Genomic DNA, 17,586 nt, shown 5'->3' on the forward strand with positions numbered 1-17,586 from the left:
AGGTTTTTATTAACTTAAAAAAAATGAAAAATCAATTATTAACAACAACAACAACAACAACATAGAAGTAATTATATTCCCATTCCTTGAGGTTTGAAGAAATGACACTCTACCCCAAACTTGAAAGGAAAAAATATTTTCACCTTTTACATTTGTTTGACCAAACTTTGTTAAATTAATATTAAAATATTGTGTACTAACTTGCCTGTGGTTAAGGTAGGTTCCAAAATTGTCCTTAATTTTAAAATTAAATTCTCTTATTTTAAAATTTTAAATTAAAGTGTATTTCAAAATATTAAATAATTTCCTTTGCTTTTTTCCCCCTTTTCTTTTCCCAATGAGTTATGGAGAGATTTGTCATTTTAAATGTTTTGGTATTTTATAAATTTGTATTTTAATTCTAAAGTTGAGTAATGTCTTTACTAACTATGGTTAAACATTTATAAATAGATTCTTAAAGAAATTTAAAATATTTTGTTATTAATATAAACAAAATGGGAGAGTGTTATTACTTATTACCCCAAATATATTTAACAAGATCACCCTAAAAAAAATTATCTCGCACAATGCGCGAGTCTGCGACTAGTTATTGATAAAAGACAATGGTTAGTGCAACAAACCATTTAGGTACTGGACATCATTTAATTTCGTTGTTAATCATTTGTTAGAATATGTAGATTAATCATCCAAAATTGCTTCAATTTAATAAGAAAATTAAGTAAGTTTACTAAAATATTTATGTAATTGTTTTTTATTTCCTATCTTAATTTTTGCATTGGGGGTATAATCATCTTCAATAATATGTGTTATACTTTTAAAAATAAAAGTAAATAAAACTTAGTTGTTACAGAAATCTATATTAAAAATATACATTATTTAGAGATGCAAATTTGAATATATGGCGTCCGTTTTATGAGTTTTATATCTTACCGTCATTGAAGAGTATGAGAGCAAGTTAATTTGGCGTTAAAAACATGCATGTAGATGAATTGAATGTTACCATATCATGGACACAAGCATGTATTTGGTGAATAATAATAAAAATTACAAAGAGTTTAATAACTATTTTTGTTTTATTTTGAAATATCACAGCTATAGTAACAGAGCAAATACTATCTACAACAACACTCTAGATGACAACAACTTTTAGTAAAAGGCTGAACTCAAACAACTCTAAAAATTACTATCCAGCATTCCACAGTTTCATTTAAATAAAGAAAAAGGATACGTGATAGACTGAAATAAATGAAATTCTACTTAGAATAGAACTCCTATAACCTATTTGCAAATAATATTTCCTCATTCTGCATTAGTTACAATAGCTTGGGAGGCATTTAGTTATTGTTTGATGGTTCTAGAGAGAATTTCCTTATACCCATGAAATTCTGCATTAGTTTCATTCTGCATTAGTTACCCACGAAATGTAGAGAGCTTCTAGAGAGAATTTTGAGAGAGAAACCCTAGAGAAAAACAAGATTGACTCATCCACAATCTTCACATAGAGACTCTTCAAATTCCTCTACTCTCTTCCTCTCCATTGTTCTATCCTTGAGAGGTACATTACCAAAACCTTTTCTCACCATACCCACATCTGTGAGAAGGCTGTTTGGTGCTTTGGGAAGCAGTTAAGAAGGGACCAATTTCATATTGAATGATGCTATAGGCTATAGCGAAATCCGGTAAGCTAAAGAAGAAATAAGTTCGGCGCAACCTCGTTGGAGTAGGAGCTTGGAGGGCTTAGGTACACTGGGTAGATTAGGCTTGGAGGGTCTTCTGTTGTCCATGTATCCCAACTACATTCTTTAGTGGATTATTGACTGCTTGGAAGGCGGCGGAGAGGTTTTACGCCAAGGGTTTCAGTTTCCTCTTCGATAACACATCGTTGTGTTGTCCTTGTGTTTGAATCTCTTTTCCCTTAATCTTTGCCATTTAATTTCTGCTGTGGATGTGATTTTATTTGGTTTAGATTGTTTATCAATTCTGTTATAAGCTTATGTTCATTTTCCGCACATACTTTGTTTGATATTAAGCTTGAATTGGTAATTTGTTATTTGGGGGTCTAAACGTTCATAGGTGTTTTACATGCTTATTGAACTTTCAATTGGTATCAGAGCAGGTACATTTGTTACGGTTTAAATACCTAAGTGTGATCCTTGACCCCTTGTGTTTTTTTTACCATGGACAGTGCTTTGTATGCTTATATGCATGTTTTGGATGTTGATGAATGTAACATGCCACGTGTTTGTGAAAATGCCTCTATGAGTGATAATCCTCATGATTGTGATGCTATGTTACCTAAATCCTTGGGTGTTGATGATATTCCTAACATTAAACTCTTTAAGAAAAAGGCTAAGAAGTTTCATAAGGATTTGAGCAAGTTATTTTGTGAAAAGGATGATTTGATTGCTAAATCCAATAAATCCAACAAATTGGTTGAAAAATATAAGAAACTTGCTGAAATTTCTCTTGAAAAGCTGAAAGAGTTTGACTGTTTGAATATGGACTTGGATGCTAAACTTGTTTTGTCTAACAAACTTGTTGATAAGCTAAAATGTGAAAATGAATTTCTTAAGATGCATGCTAAGTATTTGATTGCTGAACCTATTGTTAAAAATGATGAAAATATTTGTTGCAATCATGTTGTGGTACCCGATTTTGTGCCTAATGTGTGTTCTACCTCTAAGGGCAAATTGGTGTACATTCCTCCACACAGAAGAAATCAAACGGTGGAGAGAAAGCCTCTTAAGTCAAAGCCTTTGTTTAGGTCTCAACTTAAGGCTTTGGATGGATCTAAGTTTGTTCCAACTTGCCACCATTGTGGTGTGATTGGTCATAGAAGACCTTAATGTCATAAGTTGAAGAGGGAACAAAACCATGTTGCTAGATCCCTTCCCAAAAGGCCTAGTGGACCTAAACACATTGTGTGTCACCATTGTGGTGCTTCTAGTCATCTAAGACCTCATTGCTCTAAGTTTCATGCACTTAAAAGAATCAAAAGAAAAGAGAAACATGAGCTTCATGGAAGTTGTGTTAAAAAGGATAAACCGAATTTGAGTGAAAATAGCATGTTGTTAAAGAAAGTGTTCAATGCTCTTAACTCCTTGTTTATGTGCATGTCCGGTTCTCATTCTTCCAACCCTCGTCTCACTTTTCACGAGACACTCATTCTAAACAATCGTTCCGTTTGGACGAGGAAAGGTTCCTTTGGTTGAGCTTTTACTCTTTTGGTCATTGATCTAATTCTTTCGATCTTTGTTGGACCCTTCATGCATTGAATGCCATATCTTCATGCATTTTGTGCATCTTGCATTTCTTTGTATGCATTTGTTTTTGTGTCGATCTTAATTTTTTTTGTTTTTGTTTTGTGCGTGTAAAAATCCAAAACCACATAAAAAGTGAAAAATTCAAAAAGTTTGATCGTATATTTTTTAGCACATTTCACATGTGAGTTTTGCCTTGTACCTTCATACATATGGCTTTGTGCATTTACGAGCTTAGCTTGTTCTTTTTGCACTTATATCTTTGTGGGAAAAATCTTGACATTTTTGTGTGATTGTTGTAAATCGATCTTCAAGCTTGTCATGAATGATTAGTCAATTGTCATGTTGGTTTTGATACATGCGTAGACTTGTGCCTATATCTCTTCCCACTCTTTTATTATGTTTTTGCTTAAAGAGCTCAACCAATGTAAATCTCAAAATGAAAAGAGATATTGAGTTGCAAAAGCCTGTCGCACATACTAGTATTTAACTAGGAAAAAGGGAAAACGATTTTTATAAAAAATGTATGGTACCTAAAAAGTCAAAGGCTTATTTATCAAATTGAAATATCAAAAATTTCAGGCATCGATCTCAAAATGAGATGTATTGATTCAAAATGATCAAATGTTATGAATTGTAAAGAAGCCAAATGAAAAGCTTCAAAGATATGTAATCATTTTCTTGTGGGAGGTAACATATATTCATTTCTATAATTGAGATAGATTACTTGACTTAGTACTAGTTGTGTATGACTTGATTGAATTGATCATTGAAGCTTCACTCTAGACTAAGGACTATTCCACATTTGATACACACACACAACACACACAACACACATGCCTAATGTTCAATGAATGCCTTATTCATTTGTTCTATTGTAATTGTTTAAATGTGATGTGTGTGTGCTCAACTATATATGGATCGATCCAAAAAGATTTTTGATCATTTTATATGTTTTTGGAAGTGATTTTTATCACTCTTTGTGTTCATGTTTATTGCTTACTTTGTTTTTCATTGTTTAAACATGTTCTGTGTTGTAAAACAGGTGTCTAAGTTTTTTGCGACTTGCCAGTCGCGCAACTCAAGTCGCGAGTTCATCCAGAAGACTTTCGCGACTCACTCGCGACTTGCTTATGACTCACTTGCGACTCGCTTACGACTCACTCGCGACTTGCGAAAATCTTCGCGACTCGCTTAGTTGCGAAATGCCCAGAAACAACTTTTTAAAGGGCTTTTCGTGGGAAACCTGTTTTTAACCTCTCCTATCCTCTTTTAAACCCCCCTTTCAATCTTTTTACATCTAAACACAATCAATTTGAATAGTTTTTCATTCCATTAACATCTCTAAGGTTATTTTAAACCCTTTTCATTGATTTGGATCCTTAGATTAGGTTTTGGTGAGTTTTGTGCTCTTGGTTGGGATTTCATCATAGGGGTTGGGGAAACTTTATTTTTGTCAAATTTGTGTAAGGGATTGGTTCCTTTTGATGATTTGCTTTGAATGTTGGCCCCTTGTGGCAAAAAGAGCATGAATTAAGGGTGGATTTCATGACGTTCATGCATTGTTTCACATTGTTGCTCATAGTGTGCATGCTAGGTGTTTGATAAAATGTCTCTTAGGTATTTTCTTGCTTGTTTGGACTCTGATGAGTACCAAACTTTGGGGTTTCTAATGTTTTCTCATTAGGAACATGTTTGGTTTATTGGTTGTGTACTTAACACACCTTGCCCCACATGTGCATTTTCCATGCATTGGTCATGCATTGCACGTAGTCACCTCTTGCACACACCTTTGCTACCCTTGTCATGCATTGGTCTATACCTTGTTTCCTCATCCTAGCATGTCATGTTTTCCTTATGCTTTGTAGCATGGTGTTTTATCTTAGGTTTGAGCTTCATTTTCTCATTCATCTCACACCCCTCGTGCATCATTATCATTGTTCGTACCTTCATATCTTGTCCTCGTTTCTCCTTAACCCTTTGTCTATTCGTGACAAAAAGGGGGAGAGTGAGAATTTTTGCATTTCTATATGATTCCTGTGTACATTTGTAGGGGGTGAGTTTTTTTTCATAGGGGAGATGCATATATCAAGGGGGAGAAGACATTGTGTTTATAAGAAAACTTTGTTTTGTTTGTGTTTCTTTATGTTGTTTTCTTGTTTGCTTTATGGTGCTTTGAGTTATGTTTAGTATCTATGCTTTGTTGTTCTCTTTGCATCGTGTTTGTGTGTTGGACATGCATACTTCCTTGTGCTATTGTGCTTCATTAAATGCTTGCTCGGATGGTCATTTGCTTTGCTATGTGATCATTGTAGTCATTTCTATATGACTGTTTTGGTGTATGATCAAGTTGTTCACATGTTTCACATCATGTTTACTTGATCGCAATATACTTGTTACATTATACTTGTCCTTTTACTACTTGTTTTACCTTGAGGGTCTAATGTGTTTTGTGCAAGTGTTTTAGGTTATAGGTATATATGTTTCAAGTTCGTCACACCTCCTATGATTCATGATAGGGGGTGATATGATAGGGGGAGAAAGAGAGAAAGAGCTTTGTGTTATATTAACTATGTTTTTGCTTTGCTCATAGTTCATGATAATGCTTAGCTATTCATTCTGTACTTAATCTGTACCCATGTTGCTTTTGTAAGCTTTTAGGGTTTATTCTGTAGGCTTTTATGGTTTGTACCATGCTTAGGCAGCCTTTATGTTTTTTACCTGTGCTTTGTAGCTTATGTACTTGTTGTTCTGCTATGCACTGCTTTTAGTACATCACTCTTGTACCCGTGTAGGATCTTGTTCCTAGATGCATATACTTCTTGTATTGTGCATTGGTTCAGTGTTGGACATGCAAATGATTCTTTGCATTTAAGCTTAATAGCTTGCATGTCCGGATGTTCATTCCAAGTGTGAATGAGCATTGTGGTCACTATTTTGTAGTGATTGCTTGTATGATCAAGCTTTGGTCTATTACTTTACTCCATTGTGCTTGATCACATTGTGCTTGTCTCATATGCATTACAAGTTTTTCTGCATGCAATGATCATATTGTGTTGTTGTATTTTAGGAGACATTTGTTCTTCTGATTCAAGAGCTACACAGATTCTAGAGTTAGGTGTGAGTGAGTTTTGTTCAACTGCTTCCAACTCACATGTTAAGTCTAGAGTTTGTTTTAGGGTTTTGTCACGGAATAGCCAAAGGGGGAGATTGTAAGGTTAAAATTTATCAACTATTGTGTTGGCTTTATTCCGTGCCAATTTGATTGTAATTCAGCACTTAGAAACCCTGTATTTAGGTGGGATTCATGTAAGGGTAGTGTGTGAGAGAGTGTGAAGAAATGCTCAAGAATGTGCAGTGAAACAGGGACTTGGGGCTGGATCTCGCGGGTGGCTTGCAGCTAGCAAGCTGCTGGATGATGCACATGAGCGAAGCGTGCTGAGAAGTTGAACAGTCATGCCAGTTGGAGCACTACAAGACAAAAAGTCCAGTCTGGGCATTTTGTTTGCTCATGGCTGGAACTCGCGACTCAGTCAAGTCGCGAGTCCAAGTCGCCAGCAAGCCCTGTTTGGGAAAATATGACTCTTCACATTCCATTCTCACCCTAGTATAAATACCCCTTATACCCACGAAATGCAGAGAGCTTCCAGAGAGAATTTTGAGAGAGAAACCCTAGAGAAAAATAAGATTGACTCATCCATAATCTTCACATAGAGACTCTTCAAATTCCTCTACTCTCTTCCTCTCCATTGTTTTATCCTTGAGTGGTACATTACCAAAACATTTTCTCACCATACCCACATTTGTGGGAAGGCTGTTTGGTGCTTTGGGAAGCAGTTAAGAAGGGACCAATTTCATATTGGTTAATGCTATGGGCTGTAGCAGAATCCGGTAAGCTAAAGAAGAAATAGGTTCGGCGCAACCTTGTTTGGAGTAAGAGCTTGGAAGGCTTAGGTACACTGGGTAGATTAGGCTTGGAGGGTCTTCTGTTGTCCATGTATCCCAACTACATTCTTTAGTGGATTATTGACCGCTTGGAGGGCGGCAGAGAGGTTTTACACCGAGGGTTTTAGTTTCCTCTTCAATAACACATCGTTATGTTGTCCTCATGTTCGAATCTCTCTTCCCTTAATCTTTGCCATTTAATTTTTGCTGTGGATGTGATTTTATTTGGTTTAGATTTTTTATCAATTCTGTTATAAGCTTATGTTCATTTTCCGACAAAATGACTTGACGTTCCGAATGAATGCCTTGTCGGGAAAAGTTCTCAAAGAAGTCCAATTTGGCCTTCTTATCACGGAACCAGATGTGTGAGGGAGTAGGATTAGAAGAAGTGGATGCCTTGGAATGAAGAGGGTTTCGGGATGGATCAGATTTACGTTTGGGTGCCATAGAAGCAGACTAACACAAACAGAAGAGAGAGAGAAGGAGACAATCAGAAAAGTCCCAAGCAGTTCAAATATATCAAGATATATTGATTAGAAAGAACGTATGCATGAGAATGCATGAACATGTGACATGCATTGCATCATGGGCTTAGCCCAATCCAATCCTACTAGCACACAATCAGATAACATGTATAACACACATCTAAATGCATGAAAATATAGTTATAATGCACATGAGATGAAATGCATGAAGTTTTTAAGATCAAATCTTCAAAACCCATCCCAAAATTTTTTTAAAAACCTCTTTAATTTTGAAAAACCCCAAAATTTTCAATAATCCCTAACACTTAGATTAAAACCATGAAATGCATGTATATGAGGAATTTAGACACTTACCAAGTGAAGAAAACTTGATTAAGGTTGAAGAATCCTTGAGGAAGAGTTTGGGAAGTGAAACAATTGAGAGCAATTGAGGGTGATCGAACAGAATGAGTCTGAGATCATGAGCGTTCCTCATATAGCACCTCAGTAATTCTCAACAGATCGAGAGGTATCGAGGATTTGTCAAGCTTTAAAGAGGTCGATAGACGCAGCTATCGAGAAGGTGTCCAAGGCAGAAAGAGGCTCGATGGATCGAGTATCTGTCGAGGAGCTATCGAGGGGACATAAATATTCTCCATTGATCGACCCAGTTGTCGAGAGGTGTTGAGATTGCGATAAAAAGCAACTAAAGAGCTCGATAGATAAGCCAGGTATCGAGAGGTGTCAAGGAGTTGTCGAGATTGCTTAAAACAATTTTTCAAAAAGAGAAAAACACAGATATGAATGCAATCAAGCATGCAACTCAACCAAGGATCCAAACATCATTTTGATCTCTCAAAAACACCTCTCAACAAAAATGTTAAGCACATAGATCCCAAAACACACACACACACACACACACACACACACACACACACACACAACAAGCCTAACCAATTTTATATTTAAAAAACGAGTTAAGACAGTTTAGTGAGCATACATTAATACATGTAACTCTTGTGATGGCCAAATCACATTGTTCCTGCACATGTATCAAAAGTAGCAAATAATATTGCGTGTTATGTGTGAAAAACATCGCAAGATTGCATAAGTGTATCTATGTTATGACGATTTGAGATATGAGTAAATCAATATAACTCACACATGATCATAACTATTTGATGGGGACTATCACCTTTAAGGTACATCCTATAACTCCCACATCTCCTAGAATACACGCTTGCAATCGTATATAAAGCATTTTAATCTTTTTGCTTTTTATTTTTCTTTGCATATTTTTCTTTGCATATTTTTCTTTTAAGCAAACCATGATGGGCATATAAGAGATAGAAAAAAATACCCAATTATGTTAAGCATTTGACATTGCACTTTTGCTATGCCGAAGCATACAGATGTCATTGACATTGCACTTTTGCTATGTTGAAGTATACAAATGTCATTTCATGATTGGCGAGCAACAGTGGTGAGATGGTTATTTATGCCTTTCTCTTAGGATTTTTTTGTCATTCTCGTCAAAAAGAGTTATACGAGTGTTGAGTAAAAGAGATTACTTAATCTTACTCATCACAAACACGAGCCACAAAGCTCACTTGCTTAGTTGTGCATAGAGATGCTCATCTAAGCTACAAGAGATACAAAGTTTAGAAAACTTTGTTTCAATGGCCATCCAAGGTGCACAAGCACCAATGTACACAAACACACTGTTTTTGTATAGTTTTTCAAAATTTTCAATTTCAATTTTTTTTTAATTTTATGAAAAACAAGATAAAACAAACTGAAAATAAACAACAAAAACATGTTAAACAAAGCAAAGCAATGCATAAATCTAGACTGACTCAAAACAAGAAAGCAAAAGCACACAAATAATGCAATCAAAAACAAAGAGGGAGAGAGAAAAGAAGTGATAAAATCACTTGGAGCCCTTTTCCTTTCGCACCTTGGAAGAACCTTTCCTTTGAGCAAAGCCTTGAGCCGGTGGTGAGGGGGAAGAATTGAAACCGTTCAAGTTCGAAAGGAACATGAGGGCTTTGAGAAGATCTCCAAGAGGTGCAAGAGAGGATGGAAACTGATTCTGGTTTCCCGATGCGGTCATGCCGTTGCTCTGTTGAGTGGCATATTCTTCTAACTTTGTTGTATTTCATTAATATTTTTTAGGTGAACCATATTCTTCTAACTTTGTTGTAGTGTGTTACATTTGCTTAATATACAACTCATCTCTTAAGGAATAAGGAAATTATCATAATAATAAAAAATCATCACAAAATTACAATGTTAACTTAACCAAAATTAAAATAAAACTAAAGAAATTAAAAAAAATAGATTTTATAATAATTATTATTCAAATATTTGGTAGGCATATTCAAATTTCTATTTCCAAAAACAACTAAGTATTAATCCAAACCAAAATTCAATCAAAATTATAAAAGGGAAAGAAAAGACTTTCTGATGGGAAATTAAAAAAACACAATACTCAAGCACATATTAAAAAAAAACCATCAATTTTAATTAGAGTTATAAGAAAGAACAAAAATCTTTCATGTGCAATTGTTCTCTTTATTGGTATTTATTGTTATATATATTTTATTTTTACTTTTTTTTTGTCTTCTCATCTTCTGTTATTCAACATTTAAATTCATTCACATCTTCCACGTCATTAAATTATTTATATTTTCTCTTTTTTGTTTAATAATTAAACATGGAATATTTTATATAAATTCAAATCAATAAAATTATCCTTAAAAAATTTTACTCTTTTTTTTTTTTTTTTTACATTTAGACTTTGTCCAAGCTTTTTCCTTACCTTTATCTTTTCATCTCCCCATTACCTTCTGCCTTAATATCACTATTCATCTCCCCACATCTTCTATATCATTAAATTATTTATATTTTTCTCTCCTTTTTATTTTAAAAAAATTGTAATTTCAAAATTTTACTTAAATTCAATAAATAAAAGTGTCCTCATAAAGTGGAGTAATTCTAGAGACACACTCATTCTCAAACCCAATACATTAAAGAAAAAATATAATATGAAACAAATGCCAATTGAGAAACACTAAATTAAAAAATAATAATAATGAGGATATCAAGCCAAATATAATATAAAGAAACTAATAGTTATGGATATACTAACTTAAGGGTAGCAAAATTAAATGAAAAAAAAACTACAATGCATATTCAATGCAATAAAATCATTATCAAATTTTGGAAAACAGTAGGTTGCCTATGGAGAGAGAGATGGTAAAGAAAAAAAAAAATCAAATGTCAATTAGTAACTATTAATTGGAAAACAAAGAGGTTGTAAGGAGAAGTAAAAATAAAAAATAAATATGACCAATATGGAGAATGTTAAAAACTTTACAGTGCAATAAAATAACTGTTGCATTCACTTAAAAAATTGAATCAATAATCAATAATTATGTTCTCATGTAATAATAGAAATTACATAAGAAATAATGTTAGAAAATTTTAAAATCCCTTTTTTGACATTTCATTTATCTTTATATATATATATATATATATATATATATATATATATATATGTATGTATGTATGTATGTATGTATGTATGTGGATGTGTATATATATATATATATATATAATGTTCATACAAAATTACATTTAAAAATATAATAAACGATGCTACATCTCATTTAACACATCTATTATGAAAATCATTAGCCAGTAAATATATGATAATAGTAAAAAGCGTTATAAATGAAATTATGATAAAAAGTGATAAAAATAATTAGCTACTATCATTATGAAGTAATAGTCTATGATTTTACACCACCGTGCACCCTTAGTTCGGTGGTCACTCCACAAGTATAAAAACTTGTGGGGTGTGGGGGGTAAGGGCCAGGGTTCAAGTCTCCAGAAAGAAGCTTCACACAGATACACACTTAGATTATGATAGAGTAGAAATTCTAGCTTATATAAAAAAAAAAAAAAAATAGTCTATGATTTTACACATCTAAAAAAGTGGAATATATAGAGTTTACTTAAGGTATATGTAAAGATTCACATTAATAAAAAGATATGTAAAGCTCAAAAAAATGCATATTCTATAAATAAATAAAAAGGTATATGTAAGGTTTTTATTAACTTAAAAGAAAATGAAAAATCAATTATTGACAACAACAACAACAACAACAATAATAATATAGAAGTAATTACATTCCTCTTCCTCGAGGTTTGAAGAAATGACACTCTACCCCAATCTTGAAAGGAAAAAATATTTTCACTATTTACATTTGTTTGACCAAACTTTGTTAAATTAATATTATCGTGTACTAACCTACCTGTGCTTAACGTAGGTTCCAAAATTGTCCTTACTTTTAAAATTAAATTCTCTTATTTTAAAATTTTAAATTAAGGTGTATTTCAAAATATTAAGTAATGCCTTTTGCTTTTTTTCCCCTTTTCTTTTCCCAATGAGTTATGGAGAGATTTGTCATTTCAAATTTTTTGCTATTTTATAAATTTTTATTTTAATTCTAAAGTTATGAGTAATGTCTTTACTAACCATGGTTAAACATTTATAAATAGATTCTTAAATAAATTTAAAATATTTTTTTATTAATATAAACAAAATGGGAGGGTGTTATTACTTATTACCCCAAATGTATTTTATAAGATCACCCTAAAAAAAAATTATCTCGCGCAATGCACGGGTCTGCGACTAGTTATTGATAAAAGACAATAGTTAGTGCAACAAACCATTTAGGTACTTGACATCATTTAATTTCGTTGTTAATCATTTGTTAGAATATGCAGATTATTCATCCTAAATTGCTTCAATTTAATAAGAAAATTAAGTAAGTTTACTAAAATATTTATGAAATAGGTTTTTATTTCCCATCTTATTTTTTTTGCGTTGGGGGTATAATCATCTTCGATAATATGTGTTATACTTTTAAAAAGAAAAGTGATTAAAATTTAGTTGTTATAGTAATCTATATTAAAATTATACAATATTTAGAGACATATTTGAATATATGGCGTCAGTTTTATGAGTTTTATATCTTACCGTCGTCGAAGAGTATGAGAGCAAGTTAATTTGGCGTTAAAAGCATGCATGCAGATGAATTGAATGTTTTCATATCATGGACACAAGCACGTATTTGGTGAATAATAATAAAAATTACAAAGAGTTTAATAACTATTTTTGTTTTATTTTAAAATATCCCAGCTACAGTAACAGAACAAATACTATCAAGCTCTTGAAGCTGTATATCTATGACTGTGTAAAATAGTTCAGAACGATAATGATGTAACTTTGTATTTTATTGGGTGTTGGGTCACGGCCTTCCACTAACTACAAATATTTCATCCATGCTCAAGATAGGAATATCATGTGTGGTACAAAATGAAGACGCTTCAGTCAATAAAGATATCTATTCATCATCTCTCATCACTTGCAATCGTTGCTTAAACACTTTAACAAGATCCATAGCATTTATTATATCTTGATTTTTTATTTTTATTTTTTACAATGCTATTGACCACTCATTTGTGATCCCTTAAATGTTTTTCACTAAGTGTAGAGTAAAGACAAATTCAAAAGATAGAATTGACTTCATAATAGATCGAGATTCAACTTTTTGGTCAGAGAGACCATCTTCTTCAATAATCTCAAGTACATCAACAACAGCAGAGAACATTAAAAACAAGTTGAGAATAGTCTCATAATATAATCTCCAACGTTTATCACCAGGACATTTAAGATTTATCTCTTGATTCAAACCTTGCCCACTTCTACGTACACCATTCTCTAATTCTTCTTTAATTTTGGCAAATTGTGCATCTCGAAGAGCATTTCGTCTCTTACAAGAGCCTTCAGCAACAGTTACTAAATTACTAACCACATAAAAAAATTCAGCAATGTTAATGTGATTTTTAGCAACGACAACAAGTGTCAATTGAAGTTGATGAGCAAAAAAATGGACATAAAATGCTGACTTATTCTCTTTCAAAATTAAAGTTTTGAGACCATTGATATCACCTTGTATATTACTAGCCCCATCATAACCTTGCCCACGTAGTTTCGATAAACTCAAATTATGTTCACAAAGTAAACATTCAATAGCATATTTGAGTGACAAAGTGGTGGTACTTGCTACATGTACAATACCAAGGAACCGCTCTATAATAATTCTTTTTTTGTTCACATAACGAAGAACGAGGACCATTTGCTCTTTCACTAAGATATCATGCAACTCATCAACTAATATTGAAAAGAACCCATTGTCAAGATCCTTGATGATGGCTTTGGATGTTTCATGTGCAATTGCATTCACAATGTCTTTTTGAATTTCATGGTAGGTAAGCTTGAAATTTTTCGGAGCTTTTTGCAACACTTCATTGATAGATTCACTGTGATCCCCCAAAAATTATAGAAGCTCAAGGAAATTTCCTTTATCACTTGAACCTTGAGATTCATCTTGACCACAAAAAGCTAATCCCCGGCATAAAAGGAATCTTATGCAATTAACTATTGCATTTAATTGAACCTGATATTCAATTTTATCTTGATTTGATTGCTTAACCAAAACACTTTAAATGTGCTGCTTTTCCTTCATTAGATCTTCACTTTTCTTGACAGCTTGGTTTGTTGGGGGGTTTATGCCCTAAAATCCAATTCATTGGCATGCCATTAATAATTAAATTGTTTAATTATATGAGACTATTTATAAATGAACTAATGAGACATTATCTTAGTCCATGAGATGCATTGTATGTGATTTATGTGATTTAGTTACAGAAGATGTAAATCATAAGTTCCTTATAAACTCAAAATATAGTTTGTAGTCGGTGATGAAATTGGGAGTTTCATCTGTGAAGACTATTACATATCAATTAAAATGATTTGTCTTGATCATGGAAATGAGGATTTTTAGTTGGTATGTTGATATGTTTTAAGAGTTAAGACATATTGAACTGGACCATTGTGAGATTTATTATTCTCCTAACGACTATCAAATAAATAATAAATCTCACGACTTCTATTTACATGCACTCTTAATCCTGAGAGAATAATGGACTTGATCATGAGATGTAGGTTGTTTTGATATATCAGAAGTGAGATCTATTAGTCACGGTCAAAACCTTAGTATGTTGAACAACCACATTTAGTATTGATGGAACATGTATTCTCAAGATGGAATTCATAGTCTCTTAATGGAGATACAAAATATTTCCTTGAGATAAGTTTAATGGGTTTGGCTGTTCAGAGAGTTGGACCCAACTACTTTAGTAAAAAGTTACTAAAGTATATATTTATGGAATTGGATTTCATAAATATATAATGAATAACTTAAAGTATTTAACTGGGTACTCAAGGATTAAGATGTAATCTTCAAAGTGGCAGTCTATATCCATGACTTTGTATTACTACGAATATTTTATGAAGGGGTTGCATGTACAATAAAATATTGGAATATAATTTATAGATAAAGCTTAAAGTGCAACTATATTTATATAGTGGTATTAAATATAGTTAATGGTAACTTTGGACTTATCAAGAGTTGACAGAAAAGTCCAAGGCCCATTGGAGCTAGTATCTTATTGGTCCCTTTTGGTCCCACTCTAAGTCACATACAGGAGCCTAATTGGAATGGCCCAAAAGGCTAGCCCAATTAGATAATCATTTATAAATAAGGAGAGAAACATACAAAATTTCATAAAGGTTTTCATGAGAACTTTTCATAAGTTTTTTCATACACGGAATGAAATGGTTTGTATGTAAGTGTTGGACACTCTCTTATTCTCTCTTTGATGAAAACTGATCGAGAGACCACGCATCTTGGGCATTAAGTGGAATTGGAGTGAAGATTAAAAGTATTCCCAAGTGCTTTTGATCTTCGGTTTTGAATTTCACCGCACCAAGGTATGTTTACTTGTTCTCTAATTCTGAAACTTACATAATACATGTTATCAATTGCAAGTGAAGTAGATTCGTTAATTTTCCACTGCGCATGTTTTGTATGAGATACAAACAAGTATTTTCCATGTATTTTCTAACAAATGGTATCAGAGTGGTTTTAATGTTCAGTTTACTTATTATATTCATGTTTATTGTTTTTCAGATTTGAACATGGCATCATTTAGCCCACTTGTTTTATTCTTAATCAAAACAAATTGATTGGATTAGAATTTAGCAGTTAACACAACATGTGCTCCTCAGCAGTTAAAACAATGTCCAAATTTCTTTTCCAGTCAACATAATTGGATCCAATTAGTTTGTTTTGATTAAGAATAGAAACAAGTGGGCTAAATGATTCCATGTTCAATCTGAAAAACAATAAACATGAATATAATAAGTAAACTAGACATTATAAATTTAGCATATAAACATATAGTATGGAACCTTAATAAAACCATAACATAATATATGCAACGACAACCCAATCCCATATTTAATATTCCTCGGCATAGAGTGAACATTAAATACTATAATTGATTGAGAACTATTCTCATTATTAGTGCTATCATGATAACTTTTATCAAACACTAATAATATGCCGTTTTACATTAAGCCTTTAAGTAATAATAGTAAGAACTCAGCATAGATGATACTATAATAGTAAGAACTCAGCATAGAGGATACCATTGTCTAGAATCATGTGTAGCCACATTTCATCCCTTTAACAGGCTTATTTTCTAGTACCATGATACAAACACCCTCCACATGGAATGCAAAGCTCGAAGCTAAGACTAGGCGTTTGATCAAACCACTATAAACCAAGAAATCCAATCTTGTAGGACCATGAAATAAATACTTTCCGCATGGAATGCTAAGCTTGAGGCAAAGACAAAGTATATATTTCACACTACTATGAACCAACAATGGAGGCCGTGAGATGCAACCCTTGTATCTCTCTCCCACTAGATGTTTTAAGATGAAGGTTTTTAAATTTAAAACATGCATAAACTAATTACACATTGCCTTGCTCTTTATATATGTAAAAACACTTAAAAACAATTCTGAATCCACTAAATTTAAAACATGCATAAACTAATTACACATTACCTTGCTCTTTATATATGTAAAAACACTTAGAAAAAATTCTGAATCCACAGTCCTCGATCGATCGAGAAAAGTTCTGGTTGCTCGATCGATCCTTGACAGATTCTCGATTAATAGAGAAAAGTTCTACGAAGCTCGATCGATTCTCGACAGATCCTTGATTGATCAAGAAAAATTCTGCCAGCTCGATCAATTCTCGACAGATCCTCAACAGATGCTCTATCGATTGAGCATTGCGAATTTCAAATTTTCCAGAATTTTTCTAAGACAGTTTTTTAATGTTTTTATGAACAAAACAACCATCATACAATCATAATGAACAGAAATTGATATCAAAATTGAATTTCATTGATGCTATAGCCTTAAAGTTCAGTTTAACATACTTAAACTAAAAATTAAACAACATCATAACATCAAAATCAGTTTTTATCAATCAATAATTTCAACAACCATGCAAAAAACAAATTTCTAACAACATGAAACTATTGTCTATTAATTCCAAAACTCTAAACATGTTAAACAGATATGAAATGAAGATCGCTCTAATACCATTTGAAGGAAAATATGACATGTTTGTATATGAATCACAGTCGCCACTAGAAGTATAAAGTTTCTTGACGATGACTATGTGATAAATCTTAAAGCAATACATAGAATTGTTCTAGAAGAAAAATGTCAGAATTTGTTGTAAGACAACTATAGAATACATTTAGAAATTAGATGGTTGTATTAGATACACCACAAGGGATTATTCTAAATATATAGCTAGTACACAAGTACAATATCGTAGTGGGAGGATTGTTAATTATCAAATAAATTCATACTTTTGGAATAAACTTTTGAAGTAATTTCACAAGGATATGAATGTGAT

The 17,586-nt window shown here is 32.5% G+C and overlaps 1 protein-coding gene across 1 annotated transcript in view; it reads right to left on the reverse strand.

The window, feature by feature from the left end:
- The window catches only part of LOC142628798 (uncharacterized), a 45,010-nt gene that overhangs the window by 19,466 nt on the left and 7,958 nt on the right, over window positions 1–17,586 (reverse strand). Inside the window, exons 2-3 of the mRNA XM_075802837.1 lie at window positions 13,692–14,062; window positions 13,288–13,523 (exon numbers count right to left, since the gene is read on the reverse strand). Of these exons, the coding sequence (XP_075658952.1) occupies window positions 13,288–13,523; window positions 13,692–14,062 (607 nt within the window). The remainder of the gene's footprint in view (window positions 1–13,287; window positions 13,524–13,691; window positions 14,063–17,586) is intronic.

Source organism: Castanea sativa, chromosome 3 (assembly GCF_040712315.1).
Source record: "Castanea sativa cultivar Marrone di Chiusa Pesio chromosome 3, ASM4071231v1".
In the NCBI taxonomy this organism is placed as follows: Eukaryota; Viridiplantae; Streptophyta; class Magnoliopsida; order Fagales; family Fagaceae; genus Castanea; species Castanea sativa.